The 24,264-nt window shown below is 52.7% G+C and overlaps 2 protein-coding genes across 3 annotated transcripts in view; both read left to right on the top strand.

Moving 5' to 3' along the window:
- The window catches only part of LOC123350770 (NACHT, LRR and PYD domains-containing protein 1a-like), a 93,029-nt gene that overhangs the window by 30,976 nt on the left and 37,789 nt on the right, over positions 1-24,264 (top strand). The gene's annotated exons all lie outside the window — the stretch shown is intronic.
- On the top strand, positions 1,528-23,885 carry LOC123350772 (caspase recruitment domain-containing protein 8-like). The gene is made up of 10 exons (XM_044989495.1): positions 1,528-1,951; positions 6,697-6,756; positions 11,780-11,877; positions 14,869-14,930; positions 15,013-15,233; positions 16,878-17,143; positions 18,667-18,792; positions 20,241-20,382; positions 22,173-22,214; positions 23,145-23,885. Exons 1-10 carry the CDS (start codon positions 1,681-1,683, stop codon positions 23,414-23,416), a joined length of 1,560 nt encoding a protein of 519 aa, XP_044845430.1. The 5' UTR covers positions 1,528-1,680; the 3' UTR covers positions 23,417-23,885.

A 24,264-nucleotide genomic window follows, 5' to 3' on the forward strand; every position in this document is an offset into this window, starting at 1 on the left:
GCAGCGAACCGCAGCCAGTGGGAGCTGCGAACCTGTGGACGTGGCAGGTAAACAAACCGAACAAGCAGCAGCCCTAGTTTGGGAAACATTGGTCTAGACTACACTCCCCCACCCCCCAGAGCCAGGGATAGATCCCGGGAGTCCCGAGCTTCCATTTTCTACTGGTGACTGGCATATAGTCATATAACTGAGGCCTTACTTCATTTGCGATATTGTGGAAATTGCGGCTCCCACAATATTAGGCTTCCACCGCAGTTTTGATTTTAATTAACTTACTTTGCATTGTCCACAATTTTGCATACACTTGGAGAGTGCAGTACTAATTGCATAACATTCAATGCCTGTAAAATGTAAAAGTCTAGAGTGACTGGGCCTGATTTCTTCAGCAGTTGTGTTAAGACTTTTAGTCTTCTGAATTTTATATTGTACTGTTCACTCTTGGTTTTTAATGACTGTAATATAATAGCAGCAGTATATTCAGGTAAAGGAGAAAATCCCTGGAAATATTCAGTTTGAGGAAGGGGTTCCCCACTTGACATTTTAGTGAAAGGGGTTCACAGGTTGGTAAAGTTTCGGAACCACTGATCTACAGGAAATCAACCAAGTATTTCAAGATTCCTTATGAAGGTAAAACTCCTGTAGAGAAAGGTCAGGCACCTGCTAGCAAAGCAGGAAAGGGTCTCCTGGAACGCAGGTAGGGTGGCCAGATGACAAGAACAAAATATCGGGACACCGCCGCCGAATCAAAAAAAAAAAAAGTCAAAGCGCCGCCAAAGCCCAAAAAAGAAAGAAAGAAAAGCCAGAGTGCGGCCGAAGCCAAATATCCGGACAAATGGCGTCCCGACCGCACATCCGTCGGGAAGCGGGACAGACAGCCAAATATCGGGACAGTCCTGATTTTATCGGGACGTCTGGTCACCCTAAACGCAGGGCCTCTCAGCTGGCCATTAGCCTCCAATGATCTCTACTGTTATTTGATGCTGCTAATGAGAGAATTCACTGGGTGTTTGATCCCAGTCCCTTTGGGGACATTAAACTTCTAGTTCCAGCTTCATTTTCCCAAATCCGCACCGGTCAGAGCTTTGAGCTTTCGGAGTCTGGAGTCAGGCTGCTCAGACACCAGGCAGTACGCACCATTCTGTCTGGGTTCGGTTTTTCAAAAATGTTCATGAAAAGTATGGACATTTTCTGGTTTTTTTCAACAGCCCCCCACCCCCACCCTAAACTTGGAAGTGTTTTTGTTTTCCCCCTTTCAATGGAAAAAAGTGGGGAAAATACCAAAAACTCTATGGCTTTCCATGGGGGAATGAGCGTATTAGAAAAAATTAGAACATTTCACGGAAAAAAAACTTCTGTGAAAATTTGTGTTTCCCAAAAAAGTCGTGTTTTGCTGGGGAAAAAAGTGACTGAAATGAGCCCCGCGCAGCGCAGCCTCAGAAGCACCCGGCCGGGCTCCGAGGCCTGGGCTCCTGGCCAGCTGCAGTTTCAGTTTCTCAGGAAGTGGCTGAGAGCTCTGAGCGGGGTGGGAGGAAGGGCAGGCCGGCCTGGGAGCTGGAGCTCTGCTGGGGGCAGAGAAGATCCCTAAGTCCGGAGGAAGGAGGCTGGTGGGGGGCTCTGAGGAATCCACGGCCCGGGTCTCAGAGCACAGTCTGCACAGACAGCCCCGCGGGCTCAGACATTATGGAGCACGGAGCCACTGGGAGCTCTGCAGCCGCTGGCAGGGACCGGGGCACAATCTTTATTAGAACCAGAGATGATCGCATGGGTGCTGTGGATGTGCGTTGGGATGACACCGGGGAGGATCTGAAGAGGAAGGTGATAGAGGAAAACATCCACCTTTACGATGTTGACGAGCTTACACTGATATTCGCAGGCAAAGAGCTGGAAGATGCCAGGAGTCTGCGGCACCAAGGGCTGACCAATCACTGCACTGTCCATGCAGTGCGGACCTGTAAGTTCAGGGCGGCGATGGGAGGGCGAGCGGGGGGGGGAGTGCAGGGAAGGGACTGGATGGGGTGGCCAGGAGAGTGGGTGATCGGGGGAGGATGGGGGAGCTGGGTGATGTTGTCCTTACGAGGGGCTGGTGACGGCCTTTACCAAGGGAACGGATCGACGGAACTGAAAGAAAGCACGACCAGGATTGCTGAATGAAGAGCCAGTGGATTTTACTGCCCAGGGCGCATCTCTGGGGAGTGTCTGAACTTTAACAGCACCCGGATAATTCCTGCAGGGAGACCCCCAGTGAGACCCAGAGCAACTCATGGGGCCAGGCAGGCAGGGGTGCTCCAACTGGCACTTACTTACCCAGAAGACTTTACTTTTGTTCTTTCTTAGATTTGTTGTTTTGCCAAATAAAAGCCACCCAGGCTGACGGTGCTCTGTGTGGGTGGGGTGGGGTGGGGTGGGGTGGGGGAATGGAACGGTGAGGGGAGGGGCTGCAGGAAAGGAGAAGGGTCACCTCCTTGCACCCTGCTCCTAGAGGAGTGGGGGCGGCCATGTCTGGACAGCCCACCCATGTGTAAAACAGCTGCCAGAGCACGCACACACGGGGCAGGAGGGAAGGAGAGAAACCTGGGCCTTGCCTCATCTCCATGCAGGGCCGTCTCTAGCCATTTCGGTGTCCTATGCAGCCTCCCCACGGGGGGGGGGGTGTGGCCCCAGGCCCCAGTGGGGGGGGGGCCTGGCCCCAACGGGCTGGATCAGGCTTGGGGGGCAGGGGGGAAAGCACCCCACAGTACGAGCCGGCAGAGCCTGCCGCCTGGGGAGTGTGGGATCAGGCCTGACCCCGCACTCATGTGGCAGTGGGAAGTGAAGTGACCCGGCCCCAGCCCACTCCGCTCTGCTCCGCTGGCTCCCAGCCTTGGGACTTGGGGGGCAGGGGGAACCGGCCCCCAGCACTCACCGATGGCGCGGCTGGGAGCCGGCGATGCGGCACAGAGCAGGCTGGGGCCAGGTCGCTCCACTTCCTGCCACCCGGTGAGTGCAGGGCGCCCGACCCCTCAGGGGAAGGGGTGGAGCGGGGGCGGGGTTGGGGCAGCCAGGGCCGGCTCCAGACCCCAGCGCGCCAAGCGCGCGCTTGGGGCGTCGTCCCGCGGGAGGGCGGCAGGCGGCTCCGGTGGACCTCCCGCAGGCATGGCTGCAGAAGGTCCGCTGGTCCCGCGGCTCGGGTGGACCTCCCGCAGACGTGCCTGCGGAGGGGCCGCTCATCCCGCGGCTCTGGTGCAGCATCCGCAGGCACGCCTGGGGGAGGTCCACCGGAGCCGCGGGACAGGCGACAGGCAGAGCGCCCCCCGCTGCGTGCCACCATGCTTGGGACAGCGCAAATTGTAGAGCCGCCCCTGGGGGCAGAGCAGGGGTGGGAAGAGGTGGGGCTGGGGCAAGGAAGGGGCGGGGTGGGGGCCATGGGGAAGAGGTGGAGCAGGGGCTGGAGCAGCATGTAGCTGCCTAGGGCACCAGGAAATGTGATGCCCCAAATTTCCTGGTGCCCTGTGCAGCTGCAGACTTTGCATACGGGTATGGAGGGAGGGGAGAGCATGGGAAGCTCCTCCCCAGCAGTCGGGGTGGGGGCAGGAATGCAGGGTGCCCCATCCAGGCTGGGGGTGGGGATGAGAAGGTGGTGGCGCCCCCTCTTAGCAGCAGGCAGGAAGGGGCAGCGGTGGGGCAGAGCTCGGCTCCCAGAAGCCAGGGAAGGAAGGAGGAGGAAAACCCCTCCTCCCGCAGGGGGTTCCCAGCAGGGCCGGATTAACCTTTTCTGGGTGCGGCGCCCAACATATTTGTGGGCCCCCATGGAGGCAATGGAGCATGGCGCGGGGAGGCCAGTCCCTGGAGCGAGGGGCCAGCCAGAGGCGAGGGCACTAGTTACAAACTGTCAGTTGCCAGATGCACAATGGCCTGCCCGGCCCTGTGCTGCCAGCATGTCCCTTCCCCTCGGAAGCAGGCCCATGCCGTGCCACACAGCCCCCCAACTCCCTATGGCCAGAGGCCCCCTGGATCCACTATGCCCAGCGCCCCCAGGACCCACCCACAAATGCACGGTGCCCTGCACACCACCACCCAGCTCACAGCAGGGGACAGGGGACAGGGCTGGGGGAGCCAGCGGGGTCTCGGGGCACAGTGCAAGCAGAGCAGGCCGGGGCCCCTTCTGAGCATAGGCCCAGCTCCATGGAGCCACTGGAGCCATTGTAAACCCGGCCCTGGTTCCTAGGGGTAGATTCGGAGGCCAGAAGGGACCGTTGTGATCGTCTAGTGTCAGATCTCCAGCAGCACACAGGCTGTCGAACTGCCCCACAATAATGCCTAGGGCGGAGCTTTTAAAAACAGCCAACAGCCAATCTTGGGTTTAAAATGGCCAGTGGTGGAGAATCCACCGCGACCCTTGGGAAATTGTTTCAACGGTTAATTACTCTCACCATTGTAAATTTGAGCCTTATTTCCAGTCTGCATTTGTCTAGCTTCAATTTCCAGCCATTGGGTTGTGTTGGACCTTCCTCTGCGAGAGTGAAGAGCCCAATATTTATTTTCCGTAAAGGGGCTTATCGATTGTAATCAGAGCTGTCCTTGACCTTCTGGTTGTTAAACTACCTAGAGTGAGCTCCTTGCCCCGGCATGTTTTCCAATCCTTTAACCATTCTTGTGGCTCTTCTCTCAACAGTCTCCAATTTATCAGCCTCTTTCTTGAATTGTGGGCACCAGAACTGGACACAGGATTCCAGCAGTGGTCACACCGGTGACTAACACAGAGTAAAATAACCTCTCTGCTCCTACCTGGGATTCCCTGTTTAGGCATCCCAGGATCACATTGGCCCTTTTGGCCACAGATTGGGAGCTCATTCCGCTGATTGTCCACCACGAGCCCCAAATCTTTTTCAGAGACACTGCTTCTCAGGATAGAGTCCCCATTCTGTAAGCAAGGCCTACGTTCTTTGGTCCTAGGTGTTAACATTTACATTTCGCTGTATTAAAATCAATATTGTATGTTTGCACCCTAGAGATCCAGATGGCTCCATATCAGTGATTTTTCCATCAGCAAACTTTATCAGCGATGATTTTATGTTTTCTTCCAGGTCAATGATCAAAATGAGAAATAGAGTAGGGCCAAGAACCGATCCCTCACTGGAAACAAACCTGCTCGATGACAATTTAGCCAGTTTTTAATCCATTTAATATGTGTCATGTTAATTTCATATCATCCTAGATTTTTAATCAAAATATCATGTGGTATCAAGTCAAATACCTTACAGATGTCTCAGTATATTACATCAGCACCATTACCTTTATGAACCTACTTTGTAATCTCATCCAAAAAATATAGCAAGTTAGTTTGACAGGGTCTATTTTCCATAAACACACCTTGATTTGCATTAATTTAATTAAACTCCTTTAATTCTTTATCAGCCGCTCCATTATCTTGGCCAGGATCGATGTCAGGTTGACAGGCCTACAATTATCCAGATCATCCCATTTACCCTTTTTAAAAATTGGCACAACATTAGTGATCTTCCAGTCTTCTGGAGCTTCCCCTGTACTTCAAGACTTATTAAAAATCAGAATTAATGGTCCAGTGACTCCTCTTCAGCCGGCTCACTTAAAACTCATGGATGCAAGTTATCTGGACCTGCTGATTTAAAAGTATCTCGTTTTAATATATTCTATTTAACATCCTCCCAAGATACTAGAGGAATGTAAAAGTGTCTTGATCATCATATGATGAGACTATATAATATTTTCCCCCAAATATGGAACAAAAATATTTATTGAACACTTCTGCCTTTATTCCATTATTATAGATAATTCTACAATTTCCGTCTTGTAATGGACGAATACCATTGTCAGAATTCTTTTTGTTCTTAATGTATTTTAAAAACTCCTTTTTATTGTCCATATCTCTGCTGGTCATAGATTTCTCCGTGTGTCCTTTTCCTTCCCTTATCAATTTTCTACAATTCCTGACTTCTGATTTATATTTATTGCTATCAACTTCCCCTTTCTTCCATTTGTTTATATATATATATATATATATATATATATATATAAAAAATATCTGCCTTCATGTCCCCGCTAAACAAGCTTTGTTTTTTAAACCAGTACAACCTTCTTTCTAGATTGTGGCTTTTTGAGCATCTAGTAAGGTGCCTTAAATCATTCTCAATTACCAATCATATTTTTCCAATTAAATTCTTCCTCCCAGGTGATCTGGCTCATAACTGTTTTCAGCTTTGTGAAATTGGCCTTCTTAAAGCAGCAAGTCCCGGGCCCTTTAATTTGTTCCTGAGCTCCGGGAGGGAAGGGGGGGTCCCAGCCACCTCTGCAGCTGGGAGCCCCTGGTTGATTTAAAGGCTCTGGGTTTTAAATCAGCCACAGCTGGTTCCCCAGGGCCTTTAAATCTTGAGAGGCCACGCCTCTTCCAGGTGAGGCCACGCCCCCCTCAGGACTCCGGCAGTACCGGTAAGTCCTGTAAGTTACTTTCCCCCCTGGGTTCAGGGCCTCACCCTGCTACCACTATTTAGCAGAGCCCCAGCACCATTCAGTGGGGAGAGGCACACAGCCCTCTGTCACATAACATGGCAGCAAAAGGCTTCTTTCTAACGGGGCTGAGAGCAGGAGTGGGACTGGGAGAATGGGGAAGCAGTGGGAGAGGGATACTTCTCCGCAGGGGGCTGAGGGTCCTGGTCTCACCCGCTGATGTTTGTTTTGCAGTGCGCGTTAATGTTTGTTTTGCACTGCCCGGCAGTGGTGATCCAAGCTTCCTTCCTCCAGGTAAGAAGAGACGCTGGTTTTTTCCACTTTGAATGTTTTCCCTTTAAAAGCGCTGCTCAGGGAGAGAGCAACAGGCTGGATCCTGGGTCTGGAGGGACAGTGAGGAAGGCTGGCCGTGCTCTAGAGGATTTGCAGTATGGCCTTGGTATGGCACTGCCTCTCACCTCTACTCGCTTCCCCGTCTATCCAATGGAGACAGCATCCTAGACCAAGCCCTGGTGGTGGTGGTAGTGCAGCAGAAAGGCAACGCAATGTTAGGCTGTGGGAGGGCAGAGGAGTTATGGGGTGGGATGAGGGATGGCGCTGGCATTACCAACACAAACATGATCTCAGGTGACAGTGGTTTCTCTGCTATTCCAGTCTTTCACTTTCCTGCTGTAACTGCACAAGGCAGAGAGGGAGCCCAGCCACATTCGTCATCTCCAGACAAAACAGAACCTGAGGAACAAACACATAAGGGGGGTCTCAAGAAATTAAAAATTGGGCAATGCAGGAATAAAACCCTCCAGAGAAAACAATGAAATGCTAGCAAGAGAATAGCACTGGAGCAGCCCCCTGCTAGTGCTGTACCAGCTTCTCCCAGTAGGAGGTGCCACAGAAGCACTGGCTGAGGGAGCCCCCAGCGATTCCAGTCCCAGCCTCTCCCAGACAGAAGGGTGATAGAAACAGGGCCGGTGCAACCATTTAGGCGGTCGCCTAGGGCACTAGGATTTTGGGGGCGGCATTTTCTTCAGCGGCGACCGCGGTGGCCGGATCTTCAGCCGCCCCGGTCGCTGCCGGCATTTAGGAAGAGGGAGCTGGGGCAGGGGAGCGAGGGGAGGGCCGCCTGCAGCAAGTAAGGGGGGGGCGGCATGCAGGGGAACTCCCCGCCCCAGCTTACCCCTGCCCCGCCTCCTCCCCGAGCACGCCGTGGCTGCTTCACTTCTCCCGCCTCCCAGGCTTGCGACGTAGGCGGGAGAAGTGAAGCAGCCACGGCGTGCTCAGGGTACTCGTGCTCATGCTCGTGCTCATGCGTGGAGCAGGGGTGAGCTGGGGCGGGCAGGGGTGAGGTGCCTCAGGGCGGAGGGTGGGGGATAGGGAGCTGCTGCAGGAGGGGCACCTCAGGGCAGAGGGGGAGAGCTGCCGCAGGGGGGGGCCGCCTCAGGGCAGGGGCTCGGGGATGGGGGAGGGCACAAGGTGAAAGTTTTGCCTAGGGCGCAAAACATCCTTGCACCGGCCCTCGATAGAAACACTGGCTGTGGGGAGCCCCCGCTACTTCCAGGGTTCATATGAAGGGGGGAGGGGGAATATGATCTTCTACCATCCTCCACCCAGAGCCAAAACCCACCCAGCTGTGAGACTAAAATGGGCTTCCACTTGCATAGATTGTGCAGCTCTTCCTTGTATGCTTGTCTCTCTCCTCGCCTGAGCTGTGAAATGGTTATTGGGTCGGCCCTTTAAATTGTCACCTTCAGAGAGTCAGCGTTCACCCCCCTTCCTGTGAATGTGAACATGGAATCCCCGCCCCTCTCAGAGCTGTTGTTTCTGGCTGTCTGCAGACTCAGGCAGACATCACAGCATCAGGTTCACCTGAGTCATGTTTGAAGCACAAGATTCCATCACAAGAGAAGGGACTGGGGCATTGACCCAAATCCAAGTCCAGCCTCTCCCAGCAGGATGAGCTCATGGGGAGTGGGGCAGGAGCACTGGTGGTGAGGGAGCTCCGAGTAACTGCAACCCCAGACTGTCCTAGCAGACCCCCACTCTGCATGTAAAACCTGATAGGGGGAATCCTGCCAGCTCAGGGTGTGGAGCCCTGCACTGTGCTGAGCTTCAGCACCCAGGGTATGAGCCTTATACCAGCTGTAGAAAAAATAAATACCACTGGATAGACACAGCTTAAATATATGGTGTCATCTATGTAGTTGTTATTATTTTATTCTTATTAATTTGTATTATGGTAGCACCTAGGAGCTCCAGCCATTGCCCAGGACCCAGTGTGCCAGGCACTGTCTGTTATTAGGTGTGCTATGGCGGTACCTGGGTGTGCTATGGCGGTACCTGGGTGTGCTATGGCGGTACCTGGGTGTGCTATGGCGGTACCTGGGTGTGCTATGGCAGTACCAGGGTGTGTTGTGGCAGTACCAGGGTGTGCTGTGGCAGTAGCTAGGTGGCCCAGCTGTGTCTCCCTTGGGCCTGTGAGGGCTGCTCTTCGGCAAGCTGGGCCAGGGCTCCTCATTGCCACGTTGTCAGTGCTGGCCCTTTCTCCCCACTGGCCGGACTGTAAGCAGTTGCGGTGGCCTGGACCAGAGCTGAACACAGGCCCTGATTCCGGCCCCAGCCTGGCCATCGGTGAAACACCCACCCCCACTAGCCCTCCACCCGCTCTTTCCCCGGCGATAGGACTGGCACAACCTCCTCCAGGATAGGACCAACCTGCTGACTCCTCCCGCATTCACCCGCCACAGGCAGCCACAGCCTCAGTGGGATGGCGGAACAGGGGATGCTGTGTCAAGCTTACGTTGTGTCCCCTCCCCCAACCTTCTTCTGAAATAACGCCGTAGTTCTCAAGCTGAGGGGCAGCCAGGGAGAGAGCAGAAAGATGCTGGTTTGAAAATGGCTCAAGTAGGCGCTGGGGGGTGGCCAAGCAGAGGTGAGAGGCAGCAGCTCGAGAGTGAATGAGAGATGAGAGGTTCAGGGGGGACAGGCCATGAAGGGCCTTGAGAGTGAAGACAAGCAGCTTATGTTTGATGTCCTAGAGGAATGCAAAGAGCAGGTGACATGGCCAAAGCCCCGGGCTAGCAGAGCGCGGCAGCAGGCTGAATGGGTATGAGCAGGGCGAGCCAGCATTAGTCGAGGCCAGAGAGAAGGATGTTGCAGTAGCTGACAGGCCAGATGATGGGAGCCTGAGCGAGAGTTTGAGTTGTGTGGATGGACAGGAAAGACTGAACTTCAGAGATGTTCTGCAGAAAGAATCTGCGTGATGTGAGGCCCTAGAGAGAGGCTGGATCGAAGATGACACCCAAGTTATGGGCCTGAATGACAGTCAGGGTGGATGTGATGTCCAGAATGATGAATAAAGCAGGTGGTGGGGGGAAGGGAAGATTAGGAGCTCTGTTTTAGCCATTGAGAGGTTGATCTGACAGCTAAACATCCACAAGGATACGTGGTCAGAGAGACAGGCTGAGAGGTTAGTGTGGCCAGAAGGAGACAGGTCTGGAGCAGAGGTAGGTCTGCGCATGGTCAGCGTTGGGACGGTTTGTGATGAGATTACCCAGAGGTACAGCGCAGAGGGGAGGAAAAGGGGACCAAGGACAGACTCTGTGGAACCCCTACAGAGAGCTGGGGGGAGGATGAGGAGGATGCATTGAAGGAGTGATAAGAGAGGCAGGAGGAGAACTGGGAGAGGACAGAGTCATGGAAGCCTGGGGAGGACAAGATTTCAAGAAGAGCTTGGTCAAAGGCATCTGACAGCTCAAGAAGGCTGAGGCCAGAGCACTGGTTCTGAGCTTTGGTTAGGAAGAGGACATCAGAGACTTGGGCGAGGGTGATTTCAGTGGAGGGCCAGGGTGGACACTGGCCTGGACAGGGCCCAGGGTGGAACTGGAGAAAAGGAACTGCAGACAGAGATTGTAACGCGCGTGTTCAGTGAGCGTGGGGATGGAAAGGAGAAGAGAGATGGGGCAGTAGCTGGAGAGGCAAGTGGGGTCAAGGGTGCGTTATTAAGATGGGAGGAACTGAAGCATGTTTGTATTGTGAGGGGAGAGAGTGAGAGGAGAGTGAGAGGCTAAGGAGACGAATAAGGGAGGGCATGAGGGTGGATGTGCAAGAGATCAGGAGCTGGGATGGGGTCACTGGGACAAGTGGAGGGGTTGGAGGAGGACAGAAGATGGGAAACTTCTGCATCCGTGAGAGGGGAGAAGGAGGAGAGAGTGAGGAGGAGAAGAGGGAAGGAAAGGCAGCTGAGGGGCAGGGGAAAGTCATTTCTCCTAGAAGAAATTGGTGAGATCCTGTGCAGAGAGAAGTGGAGGTGGGAGAGGGCAGGGTTTCAGGAGTGAGTCAAAGATGGTGAAAAGGCAGCTGGGATTATGGGTGTGCGGTTAAGCGAGGTTGGAGAAGTAGAGGCATTCGGGTAGGACAATGGTGGACCGGAAGGAGGAGAGAACACATTTGTAGGAGGATGTCAGCCTGGCTGCAGGATTTCTGCCAGAGACGCTCCGCAGTGCGAGAGCAGGAACGGAGGAAACAGGTGCCGGGGGTGAGCCAGGGCTGGGGGTCGGCAGGGCAGACCCTACAGTGGGAGGGGGGTAAAAGAGTACAGCATGGAGGAGAATGAAGCATGGACAGAATCAACAGCCATTTAATGGAAGAAAAGAAAGAGGGCAGGGAGCAGAGAGCAGATGAGAAGTCATCAGCGCTGATGGACTGAAGTCAAGGAGAGGCCGAGCGACGGCACGAGGGGAGGCCGATGCATGATACTGAAAGAGACCCAGTGATGGTCATACAAGGGGAACTCAGTACCAGGAGATCACAGAGAGAGCAGTGCTTGGTGCACAGCAAGCTGAGTGAATGGCCCGTGGGTGAGTGGGAGCAAGGAACCAGAGCTGCAGGTCGAATGCAGAGATGAGGGTGCAGGTATAGGGTCTGACGGGTCATCAGTTGAAGCCACTGAGGATGAGTATGGGGGATTGTGAGGCAAGGAGGAGAGAGCCAAGGGTTGGACTCAGACAGGAAGGTTGATGGAGAGGAGCTGGGTGCACAGTAGATGACAGCAGCATGGCGGGAAGAGGAGAGAGGATGAAGTGCTGTTTAGAGAGGAGACAGAAGCGGGAGGAGGAAGGGAGGGTTTGGAAGTGGCGGGAACAGGACAGGAGAAGCCCAACACCCCTGCCCTGCTCTGATCTTGGTTGGGGATGTGAGAGAAGGGAAAGCCTCTGTAGGAGAAGGTGGCTGCAGGGTCAGAGTCAAACAAAAGGATCCAAGTCTCTCTGAGAGCCAAGGGAGAGAGACACAAAATGGTCATGGATGGTTGTGATCTTTTTAGCTATCCAGATACAGCACAAAGAAAATGCAAAAAGAGCTGTGGCTGATCTTAGAAATTCCACCTTATCAAAGAAAGACTGCAAGCGGTGCATCAGCAAGGTAAGGGGCTGCTTTCTGACAGTCAAAGTCTTGGAAGTTTAACAGTTTCAGCTGGGACATGGCTTAGCTTGGAAGAAATCATAGAATATCAGGGTTGGAAGGGACCTCAGGAGGTCATCTAGTCCAACCCCCTGCTCAAAGCAGGACCAATCCCCAACTAAATCATCCCAGTCAGGGCTTTGTCAAGCCAGGCCTTAAAAACCTTTAAGGAATGTGATTCCAACATCTCCCTCGTAACCCATTCCAGTGCTTCACCACCCTCCTAGTGAAATAGTGTTTCCTAATATCCAACCTAGACCTCCCCCACTACAATTTGAGACCATTACTCCTTGTTCTGTCATCTGGTACCACTGAGAACAGTCTAGATCCATCCTCTTTAGGAGCCCCTTTTAGGTAGTTGAGAACAGCTATCAAATCCCACCTCACTAACATATAGAGAAATATACATCTATCTCATAGAGCTAGAAGGGACCTTAAAGGTCATTGATTTTATTTAATCTATTTATCGCTGACCTCGGAACCAAAAGTAGGAGTGGGCTGATAAAGTTTGCGGATGACACCAAGTTGGGAGGTATTGCCAATTCGGAAAAGGATTGGGATATCCTCCAGGGAGATTTGGATGACCTTGTAAACTGGAGTATTAGTAACAGGATGAAATTCAATAATGAGAAGTGTAAGGTTATGCATTTAGGGATGACTAACAAGAATTTTAGTTATAAGCTGGGGACGCACCAGTTGGAAGTAACAGAGGAGGAGAAGGACCTAGGAGTCCTGGTTGATCGTAGGATGACTATGAGTAGGCAATGTGATGTGGCCGTTAAAAAAGCTAATGCGGTCTTGGGATGCATTAGGCGAGGTATTTCTAGTAGAGATAAGGAGGTGCTAGTCCCGTTATATAAGGCGTTGGTGAGACCTCATTTGGAGTATTGTGTGCAGTTTTGGTCTCCCATGTTTAAGAAGGATGAATTCAAACTGGAACGGGTACAAAGAAGGGCCAGTAGAATGATCCGAGGAATGGAAAGCCTGTCATATGAAAGGAGACTTGAGGAGCTCGGTTTGTTTTCCTTAACCAAAAGAAGGATAAGAGGAGATATGATTGCACTCTTTAAATATATCAGAGGGATAAATACCAGGGAAGGAGAGGAATTATTTCAGCTCAGTGCTAATGTGGACATGAGGACAGACGGATATAAATTGTCAGTCAGGAAATTTAGGCTTGAAATTAGACGAAGGTTTCTAACCATCAGAGGAGTGCAATTCTGGAACAGCCTACCGAGGGAAACAGTGGGGGCGAAGGACCTCCATGACTTTAAGATTAAGCTGGATAAGTTTATGGAGGGGATGGTATGATAGGATAACGGGTTTAGTCAATAGGTCAATAACGTGCCACACTGGTAATTAGTACAAAGGGTCAATGTTGGGATATTGTTAGCCTTTTCCTGAGTGTCTGGCTGGAGAGTCTTGCCCACATGCTTGGGGTTCAGCTGATCGCCATATTTGGGGTCGGGAAGGAATTTTCCTCCAGGGTAGATTGGCAGTGGCCCTGGAGGTTTTTCGCCTTCCTCCGAAGCATGGGGCAGGGGTCGCTTGCTGGTGGATTATCTGCTACTTGAAGTCTTTAAATCATGATTTGGAGCATTCAACAGCAGAGTCAAGGGAGAGAATTAGTTCAGGAGTGGGTGGATCAGCTTATGTAGCCTGCATCTTGCAGGAGGTCAGACTAGATGATCATAATGGTCCCTTCTGATCTTGAATTCTATGATTCTAGTCCCCTGCCTTCACGAGGAGGACGAAGTACTGATTTTGCCCCAGATCCCTAAATGGCCCCCTCAAGGATTGAACTCACAACCCCCAGTTTAGTAGGCCAATGCTCAAACCACTGAGCTATCCCTCTCCCATGCCTCCCTTCTGCAGGCTAAACAATCTCAGTTGCCTCAGCCTCTCCTCATGGTGGGGAGGGATAGCTCAGTGGTTTGAGCATTGGCCTGCTAAACCCAGGGTTATAAACTCAATCCTTGAAGGGGCCATTTAGGAATCTGGGGCAAAAAATGTCTGGGGATTGGTCCTGCTTTGAGCAGGGGGTTGGACTAGATACCTCCTGAGGTCCCTTCCAACCCTGATATTCTATGATAAGTCATGTGCTCCAGCTCCCTAATCATTTTTGTTGCCCTTCACTGGACTCTTTCCAATTTTTCCACATCCTTCTTGGTCCCAAAACTGGACACAGTACTCCAGCTGAGGTCTCACCAATGTCGATTAGAGAGGAATGATCACGTCCCTCGATCTGCTGGCAATGCTCCTTCTTATATAGCCCAAAATGTTGTTAGCCTTCTTGGCAACAAGGGCACACTGTCGACTTATATCCAGCTTCTCGTCCACTGTAACCCCTAGGTCCTTTTCTGCAGAACTGCTGCCCAGCCATTCGGTCCCTAGTCTGTAGCAGTGCATGGGATTCTTCCGTCCTAAGTGCAGGACTCTGCACTTGTTGTTGTTGAACCTCATCAGGTTTCTTTTGGCCCAACCCTCTAATTTGTTTGGTCCCTCTGTATCCTATCCCGACCCTCCAGTGTATCTACCACTCCTCCCAGTTCAGTGTCATCTGCAAACTTGCTGAGGGTGCAATCCACGCCATCCTCCAGATCATTAATGAAGATATTGAACAAAACCGGCCCCAGGACCAACCCTTGGGGCACCCCACTTGATACCAGCTGCCAACTAGACATGGAGCCATTGATCACTACCCATTGAGCCCGACGATCTAGCCAGCTTTCTATCCACCTTATAGTCCAATCATCCAGCCCATACTTCTTTAACTTGCTGGCAAGAATACAATCATCCATGTTAGGAACACAGAGATTGCCAGAGTAGATCAGAGCCAAGCTCCACCTGGCCCAGTATCCTCTCTCTGACAGTGCCCAGCACCAGATGTTCCATTGTCACTAGGAGTAACCGTTATGAAGCCCCTAGTTACTGGAACTCGCTGTCTTTCAGATCCTTCCAGAGGTAACGCCAGAGATTGTTCCAGGCACAGAGGAGAACAGGACCGTCTACAGGTAGGAGCTCCAGGGTGCTGCAGGATGTGGCCCTAGAAGCCCTGTCCAAGCCTGACCTCTGCGTTTTCGTTGTGCCCCCCAGAGCTCGCATCCCCAGCGCTGGCTCCTTCCGCTGCTCTGAAACAGGGCTTGGCTTTGAGGTGAGCGCAGCAGTGACCGTCGAGTACGAATACGGCTCCTGGGCGGAGAGTCTGAGCCCATCTGCCAGGCAGGAGTGGATGGTCGCCGGCCCCCTGTTCCACATCAGGGCCGAGCCCGACACTGTGCGAGCCGTGCACCTCCCCCACTTCGTGTGCCTTGCAGGTAGGGCAGGAACGGGGAGTAACTGGGCTAGCTGCTGGAGTCAGGGGCTGATGGCGGCTTTGAGCCACAGTCTGCAGCCAGCAGGGCTGGAGGGTCCTGGAGCACTGGGGGAGTGTGAGCCCCAGGGGCTCTGCGCTGTGCCCTCCGCTCCCCTCCCAGCTCCTGCTCCAGCTCGGCTCCACCACAAGGGAGACTGTGCCTGGCCCTGCTCCAGGGAGCAGGCAGCCGAGAGGAAGGCTCCTGGCTGCCTCTCCCTCCTCCTCCTCGCTGTGCAGGGCCAGGCACAGTGCGGCCCAGTTCGGGTGTAGATCCCCCACCCTGTCGGGAGTGTGGCTCGCCTTGCGGGGGATGGTGGGTAGATCCTCCAGCGCCTGAGGGCCAGACACACAGGAGTGCAAGGAGCCCCTGGGGCGGGGGGAGGGGATGGGGGAGTCTGGGGCAGACCCCCGGGTTCTGTGTGGGAGGGGGCCGGGGGAAGACAGCAGGAGGTGGTTCCATGCTCGGTGTACACCCAGCAGACAGGCTGGGCTGGGGAGAAGGACCAGAGGAGATTCAGGCCATTGTGTCCCTGTTCCTGCCCTGGCCTTCCACCTCTCCGTTTTCCGGTCTGGATCTCGCAAGCTTCATTTCCTGCCATCACTCCCTGGGCCAGTGGTTCCCTAAGGGAGACTCTTCTGTGTGATATTCCAGAGGCTTCCAGCTGCTTCTATGCGTCCTCCCTCCAGCCCTCCTGATCTCCTCTCGCTGGCCATTCCCTGCCTCTGCCCCTGTGCCCAGACCCACGGCTTCCCCTTCTCTCTCCTACTCAGGGGGCAGTGTCACTTCTTTTCATTCCCTCCCTTTAGTTTCCTTCTCACTGTGCTTTTGTTCTCTCTCCTGTCTCTTAAGCCTCCCGTGTGACCCCTTCCCTGAGTACCCTTCTCCCAGCCCTCACCCCAGGGCTGTCCTTACCCATACGCAAACTACGCAGCTGCAAAAGGCACCAGGATATTTGGGGCACCAAATGGCTGCAAATTTCCTGGTACACTACGCAGCTGTGTGCTGCTCCAGCAGCCAGTCCGATCCCTGGCTGGCTGAGCTGGCCAGGAAAGCTGCCCCCACTCCCGCACCACCCCCACTCCACCCCTTCCCCAAAGCCCCTGCCCCTGCTCTGCCCCCATCCTGCCTCTTCCCACCCCTTCCCCTGAGTTACATCTCGGGGGACTGCAGCAGGGGTCAGGCCTGTCCTGCACTCACCGGGCGGCAGGAAGTGGAGCGGCCCAGCCCCAACCCACTCCACTCTGCGGGCTCGTACTGTGGGGTGGTTTCCCCCTGCCCCCCAAGCCTGCTCCTGCCCCCCCCAGACCTTGGGCGCAGCCCCACCCCCCGCAGAGGCCTGGGGCCAGCATAGAACACTACAGTGTCTAAGGACCGCCCTGCCTCACCCTTTCTCCCAGTCTGTTCTTCCTCCCGCTCCGTCTCGTTCCTTCCCTTTCTCCTCACTCCATCCATCTCTCTGCACCCCATTCGATGGCAGGGCTGCACAGCGCCTGCGGTTGTTTATATTTGTAAGGCGTCTGGGACGGCTGTTGTGTGTTGGTGTAAGTCATTGTACAGGTGCTGCCAGCTCAGGGTGTTTCAATCTCATTCCCCTCACTATCCCAGCTGCAGGCGGAGGGGATTTAAGTTCATGCCAAATCGCCCATTTTGAAGCTGGCCACATGACCCTGGAAACGCCAACGAGAATCCATCTCTTCCATGTTGTCCTGGAAAATCCCAGCTTCTCCCAGCTCGGCGTGCTTTGGAGAATGATACGTTCGGCCATAACGTTTATTCCCATCCATTCCCTTGTGCTGATCTACCGGGCACTCAGGGCTGCAGACGTTACACTCCACCTCTACCTGATACCCAACGACCACTCACTCATGAAGGTAAAACAACCATCCCATTTATATAGTGTGCCCAACCCCGAGATTGCTGGGACACTGCACAACCACACAGTGAGAATGAACCACATCAATACACCCGCACAGCCAAGCACATAGTGCAGCGCCGGGCAGCACGGCATCGTTCAGAGAGGAGAGGGCAGAGGCCTAGACGCTGACTGTCACTGAAATAGAAGGCACCTCGGCAGTCACGTTTTCCTGTGTTTTTAATAGTGCTGCGTGATGGGCTGGGGCACGTACCCAGGGGGAGAGAGTTGAGCTCGCGAGGGATGCACAGCACTGGCTAACATGAGGCATGCGGTTGGGACCCCAATGGATAGGGCAGTGGTTCTCAAACTTTCGTACTGGCAACCACTTTCACATAGCCAGCGACCCCCCTTATAAATTAAAAACACTTTTTAATATATTTAACACCATTATAAATGCTGGAGGCAAAGCGGGATTTGGGGTGGAGGCTGCCAGCTCGCGACCTCTTGAGGGGTCTCGACCCCCAGTTTGAGAACCCCTGAGATTGGGGGTCTCACAGCACAGATACCTTATCTGTTGGGGGAGGCTCAAACAGGAGGTGAAGATCAAGAGAACTATATTGTTGGTGTGACCAAGCTTCACGGGGCACCGTATGCAGCAGCGGACAGGTGGGAATAGCTCAGGGCTGGGCTTGCTGTGGTGTGATATCCACACCACTCAGCCACATAGTGATTCCTGAAGCTAAAGGCCAAGTCCTCCCAGCACCCACTAGGAGGTGCTGTTCTCTCCAGCAGCCTCATTCCTCACTATGGCCTATTCCATGTATAACTGAGCTTCTGAGCAGTGAAAAATCTTCTTTACAAAATGTCACCCAGAGGCATGGGAGAGTCCAGGTTAAAATGAAAACGCTACGCGAGGGAATGAGGGAATTAGGTTGGCAGCTAGAACTCAACATTAGCTACACTGGCTGCGACCACATGATCACTGTAAGGACCCCAGGAGCCACCCCCACATAGCCTGTAGATCCCATAGCCTGTTATCACTATGGAAAATACACACACATTAAAAGAACAATGTTAAGGTTGCAAAGTCAATCACCCACTCATTGGAGAATGCCAGAATTAAGATTGTGGTTTGCAACCTTCTCTCTGCTCCCTTGTCTGTATGTATTGTGAGAGTCTGTCCTTGTATTTGATCGCACCCTATTTTTAAGCAGAAGCAGAGGCCTCCATCTTTTCTGTGGTGATCAGGTTTGTCTGAGGAAACACTTCCTGAGCGTGAGGTCTGGTAGGCTGTGAAAGAGGTTCCCAGCAGGGAAATGGTGACAGCCCTAGCACCTGCGTTATTTTTGACTGGGCTGGACCAGATCCCAACCGAACGTAGCGTAGGGCACATGCCTGCTTTGGCTGGGGGATGGACAAGGTGACCCAGCAGGCCTTTTCCCTCCACGACTCGAGATGCTCTGAGTGAAGACGGAGCTGGCTGTGGGTCAGGGGCTCCTGTTTGTATCTCTCAAAAATGACAATGCTTGAAATTTACAGGCCATTGAAGAAGAAGAAACGAAGTGGGAGTCAAAGCTCATTCCCAAACCTCCTCAGGCCAATGCGCTGTACTTTGGATCTCAGTATGAGGTGTCTGGTACATCAGAGCTAAAGATAACACCTGACGTAAGTAGGATTGTCCTCTGCTTCCACCAAGGCATCAAAACGAGCTGAACAATTAAGTATTATCATGCTTTAGTTGTGTGGTGGTGGTGCCTAGGAGCCTCAGTCGTGACCTAGGACCAGTGGTGAGCTGCAGCCGGTTCGCACCGGAGCGCGCGAACCGGTTGTTAAATTTAGAAGCCCCCTTTGGAACCGGTTGTTCCTGGAGGGACAACTAGTTCCAAAAGGGCTTTTAAATTTAAGAAAAGCTGTAGCAGCTCCCTGCCCTTCCCCCAGCCCCAGCTCACCTCACTCCACCTCCTCTTCAGAAGCTCCTGGCTTCTCCTCCCCCTCCCAGGCTTCCCGCGAATCAGCTGTTCGCGCGGGAAGCCTGGGAGGGCTGAGAAGAAAGCAGCGGCTTCCTGCAGGTGAGCTTGAGCTGGGGTGGGGGCGCCAGCGGGAGGGGAGGGTTCCAGGCGCTGCGCCGCCCGGCGAGGTCGCGGCCGGACCCTGTGGCTGGGCGGCGCGGCTCCTGCTTCCCGGGTCCAGCTGTGACCTCTCCGGGCAGCGCGGAGTGGCTCCTGCCCGGCCCCCAGGTCCAGCCGGGCGGCGCAGCTCCTGCCTGCCCGGGTCCGGGTCCGGGTCCAGCCGGGGGGGGGGGGGCGGCTCCTGCCTGCCCGGGTCCGGGTCCAGCCGGGGGGGCGCGGCTCCTGCCTGCCCGGGTCCGGGTCCAGCCGGGGGGGGCGCGGCTCCTGCCTGCCCGGGTCCGGGTCCAGCCAGGGGGGCACGGCTCCTGCCTGCCCGGCCCCCGAGGCTGGCCCCGGGTCCAGGTAGAACAGTAAGGGAACAGGGAGGGTGTGTTGGATAGAGGGCAGGGGAGTTGTGGGGGGGGGATGGATTAGTGTCGGAGCGGTCAGAGGGCAGGGAACAGGGAGATTGAATGGGGCAAGGGTCCGGGGGTGGGGGGGAGGCAGTCAGAAAGGAGCAGGGGTTGGATGGGGCAGTGGGGGGGCAGTTAGAGGTAGGGATTCCAGGGACAGTCAGGGGACAGAGTGAAGGGGTGGTTGGATGGGATAGGGGTCCCAGGGTGCCATCAGGAATCAGAGAAGGGGTTGGATGGGGTGGCAAGGGGCAGTCGAGACAGGGAAGGGGGTGGTTAGGGCATGGGTCCTGGGGTGGGGGCTGTCAAGGAACATGGGGGGGGGGGTTGGATGGGGCAGGAGTCCCGGGGGGGGGCATGACCCCTCATGGGGTGAGGAGGAGGGAACCGGTTGTTAGCATTTTGGCAGCTCATCACTGCCTAGGACCCCCTTGTGCCAATCACAGAACAAAAAGATGGACCTGCCCCAAAGAGCTTCCCATCTAAGTATAAGCCAAGAGACCACAATGGACACAGCAAACAATGGGCATCGTTCACTCCTGCTCTTGGCGGAGGTGGGAGACTCTCATAAGTCATTGTATCTTTACTGCAGCAACTGGAGCTCTGCTATAGAAGCCCCACAGACCAGCAGCCTTATATTGAGCTCTACATGACGGATCTGGAGGAGGAAATCAAGCTTCACATGAAAGACAGAAAAGATGGGAAATTGGTTTGGAAGACGTTTGTGAGGCCAGGTAGGATCACACGTAAGACGTTGAAGCAGAACTTCTGGGCAGCTGGTTGTGGTGACTGAAGCTCATGGAATCGCTGAAATGTCGGGCTGGAAGGGACCTTGAGAGGTCATCAAGTGCAGCCCCCCGTACTGAGGCAGGACCAAGTAACCTAGACCATCCCTGACAGGTGTTTGTCCAGCCTGTTCCTAACAGCCTCCCATGATGGGGATTCCACAACCTCCCTTGGGAGCCTGTTCCAGAGCTCAGCTACCCTTAGAGTTAGAAAGTTTTTCCTAATATCTAACCTAAATCTCCCTTGCTGCAGATTAAGCCAGGTACTTCTTGTCCTACCTTCAGCGAACATGGAGAACAATTGATCCCTGTTCTCTTTGTAACAGCCCTTCACATATTTGAAGACTGTTATCAGGTTCCCCCCTCAGTCTTCTTTTCTTAAGACTAAACATGCCCAGTTTTTTAACCTTCCCTCACAGGTCAAGTTTTCTAAACCTTTTATCATTTTTGTTGCTCCCCTCTGGACTCTCTGCAATTTGCCCACATCGTTTCTTCAAGTGCGGTGCCCAGAACTGGACACAGTGCTCCAGCCGAGGCCTCATTACTGCCGAGTCAACTGGGGCAATTACCTCCCGTGTCTTACATACAACACTCGTGCTAATACATCCCAGAATGATATGAGCCTTTTTCGCAACTGGCACTGCATCCCATTGTTGCCTCATATTCAATTTGGGATCCACTATAACCCCAGATGCTTTTCGGCAGTGCTACCGCCTAACCAGTTATTCCCCAGTATATAGGTCTCATTTCATTTTTGCTTCCTACGTGGAGTACTTTGCACTTGTTTTTATTGAATTTCATTTTGTTGATTTCAGACTAATTCTCCAATTTGTCAAAGTGGTTCTGAATTCTAAATCTGTCCTCCAAAGTTCTTGCAACCCATCCCAGCTTGGTGTCATCTGCAAATGTTCTACGCATACTCGCCAATACATTCTACAAGTCATTAATGAAAATATTGACTAGTCCCAGGACTGACGCCTGTATAATCCCATTAGCTACGCCCTTCCAGTTTGACAGAAAACCATTGATAACTACTCTTTGAGTATCATCTTTCAACCAGTTGTGCACTCACTTTATAGTAATTTAATGTAGACCACATTTCCCTAATTTGCTCATGAGAATGTCATGAGGGACTGTGTTAAAAGACTTATTAAAATCAAGCTATAGCATATCTGCTGCTTCCCCTCTATCCCATAAATCAGTTACCGTGTCAAAGAAGGGAATTAGGTTGGTTTGACATGCTTTGTTCTTGGCAAACCCATGCTGGCTGTCCCTTATAACCCTATTATCCTCTAGCTGCAAACTGGTTCTTGAATCATGATAATTTCCCAGGTATTGAAGTTAGGCATGTTGGGGGCACAGAGAGGCAGGAGATGTACATTAAATCAGCTGTCTCAGCTCTGCCATCTTCATTATCCATGGCAAAAATCCTAATCCACTGAACAAAGTCCTGTGGTTTAAATGCACTTTTAGGATCTTTGATCATGATTTCTCTGGAGATTTCAGAAATTATCTTTGGGAAATTACCCAAGTAATTCAAGATTCCTTGTGAGGTGGAGAAACTCCAGTATAACTTTAGAGAAGCTGAGACACCAGCTAGCAAAGGAGGAGAAGGTCTCTGGGAATGCAAAGCTTCTCTGATTGCCCTTAGCCTCTGATGGTCTTTAATGTTGCTGGACCCTCCTGCTAATGAGAGAAGTGACAGGATGTTTGACTGATCCCTTCTCTTTCTCCTTTAGGGGACGTTAAAATTCCTGCAGCATCGTCCCAAACACTCACAGGTCAGTATTATTTTAACAGAGCTTTCAGTTTCTGCAGTCTCAAGCTGGTCAGAATACAGTATGTTTAATGAAAAAATAATTAATTCTTGGGATTTTCTTGAAACATTTACATGAAAAAATTCTGATTTTTTTCAACCTGGAAACCCCAAACTTTAAAACTGTCCAGTTTTACCCCCTCCTCCCACCCCCATGTTTTTTTCAGTGGCAAAATTAGAAATAGGTGCTGAGTGAGGGGAAGGCGGGAAGGAGCGGGGAGAATGAGTAAAATACCAAAGAGGGAAAACCCTTTGGATTGTCAATTTCAAGGGGGAAGGAGGCTGTTGAAAAAAAATTGGACAATTTCAGAAAAATAAAAAAAAAAGTTTTATTTAAAAAAAAAAAGCCACTTGGAAAAAAGTTTGAAAAATGTTGACAAGCTTTAGTTGGAATCCATTTCTTCTCTAACACGCCCGGTCCTCCTGCTTGAAGCGTAGACCTTAGACATGGAGAAAGACCTTCCAGTTTGCCTTTGTCCAGTGCAATGACTCACAGATTCCATCCCTTCCTCACAAAGGGATCCCTCTGTACGTCACTGGCGAGAGTTGTGCTCCTGAGGTCCATCCCAAGCTTTCCTTTCCTCAGTGCCATCTCCTTATCCCTCGCTATACCCCTGGGAAGGCTGGTGGGATGGTCTGGAACTTGTAGCAGTGCTGGCTGTTGCATCAGAGCCTCAGCCCCTTGCAGTGTTAGCGTGGATGGGTCTTTACAAACCATATTCCAAGATGAATCACTTCATGCAACTGACCACACACTTTGAGCTAGAACAGCCCTACAGTACAGGGGAAGCTGTTGCACCCCACAGTGACATGGGGTCATTTAGTGGGACTGTAATAACCCAGAGTTGTACCACCTGTACCCAGCAGAGTAATGCAGGGCTGGTGTCTCCTTTAGCTCGAGGCGTGTCCTTTGTGAAGAAGCACCGGGAGCAGCTCCGTTGTCGAATGGGAGTGATCTATCCCATCCTGGCGCGCTTACGGGACATAGAGGCAATGAACAGTGATGAAGAGGAGGAGGTGCTTAGTATGCAGTCCAGGCCAAAGAGGATGAACGAGGTCTTACTGCAGCTGGTTGAGCGGAAGGGAGCTCAGGCCCAAGAAGAACTCTACCAGACTCTCAGAGAGATGGACCCTTTCCTTGTACAGGACTTGGAGCACTCCAGCTAGGCCCTGGAGATGCCGCTAACAGCCACCTGTGCTCCTGGCTGTGCCACCGCCAGTCTGGGGTGTGAACATATTCTTACCTTTGTTATTTACGCAGCAACATAAAGCTGGTTTGATACGAGGAGCTTTTCATCACTGTGACCTTTAGACTACCGCTACCTCTCGCTCTTCCCTGGTCTCTCAGCATTTCTTCTTGGGATCTACCTGCTCTCCTCTTGTCCTACTCACAGTCTGGGGAAGCATTTCCTTCTGTCCTCTACCCTCTAGACAAAATAGGGGTCTTAGGCTCCCGGCTGTCAGTACCGGGTAGACCCCTTTGCGCGAGGTTTCTGCATGTTTTCTCCTCAGAGACAGAAGAACGGGTTGAATCTTTCCAAACATACAGCCGATCTCTCAGTTAAACAAGCTTTATTTGGAATGAAAGAGAGGAACATTTTTAAATAAACATAAATCTTTTTTTCTCATCTCCAAATGTTAGCCTCTATTTTAGAAAAGTGTTTTTCCTGTTTCGTTGCAGAAAAGGAGGAAGATAAGGAAAGTTCTGACATGGTCCAGCAGACAGATTAGCCTTCTGCCCCTGTCCTACCCCAGAGAACCTACACTGGAGCTGACCTCCTTGGTCTGGCCCAGCACCCACCCTCCTGTGTGGGACCATCCCCATGCCTTTCAGAGTGTCACTCTTCAGTAGCACAAATGGCCTTTTACCCAAAGAGAGACTCTCTTTCCTATTTCACAGTCCTTCTTAGTCTCTGGAGAGATCCTGGGGGCTCCTCTCCAAACCCAGCCCATTCAGCTCGGAGAGGTACTGGGCTATGCCACTGGTGATTGTTGGGGCTATTGTCTGAGTGTTT

The sequence above is a fragment of the Mauremys mutica genome, chromosome 16 (genome assembly GCF_020497125.1).
Source record: "Mauremys mutica isolate MM-2020 ecotype Southern chromosome 16, ASM2049712v1, whole genome shotgun sequence".
Classification (NCBI taxonomy): Eukaryota; Metazoa; Chordata; order Testudines; family Geoemydidae; genus Mauremys; species Mauremys mutica.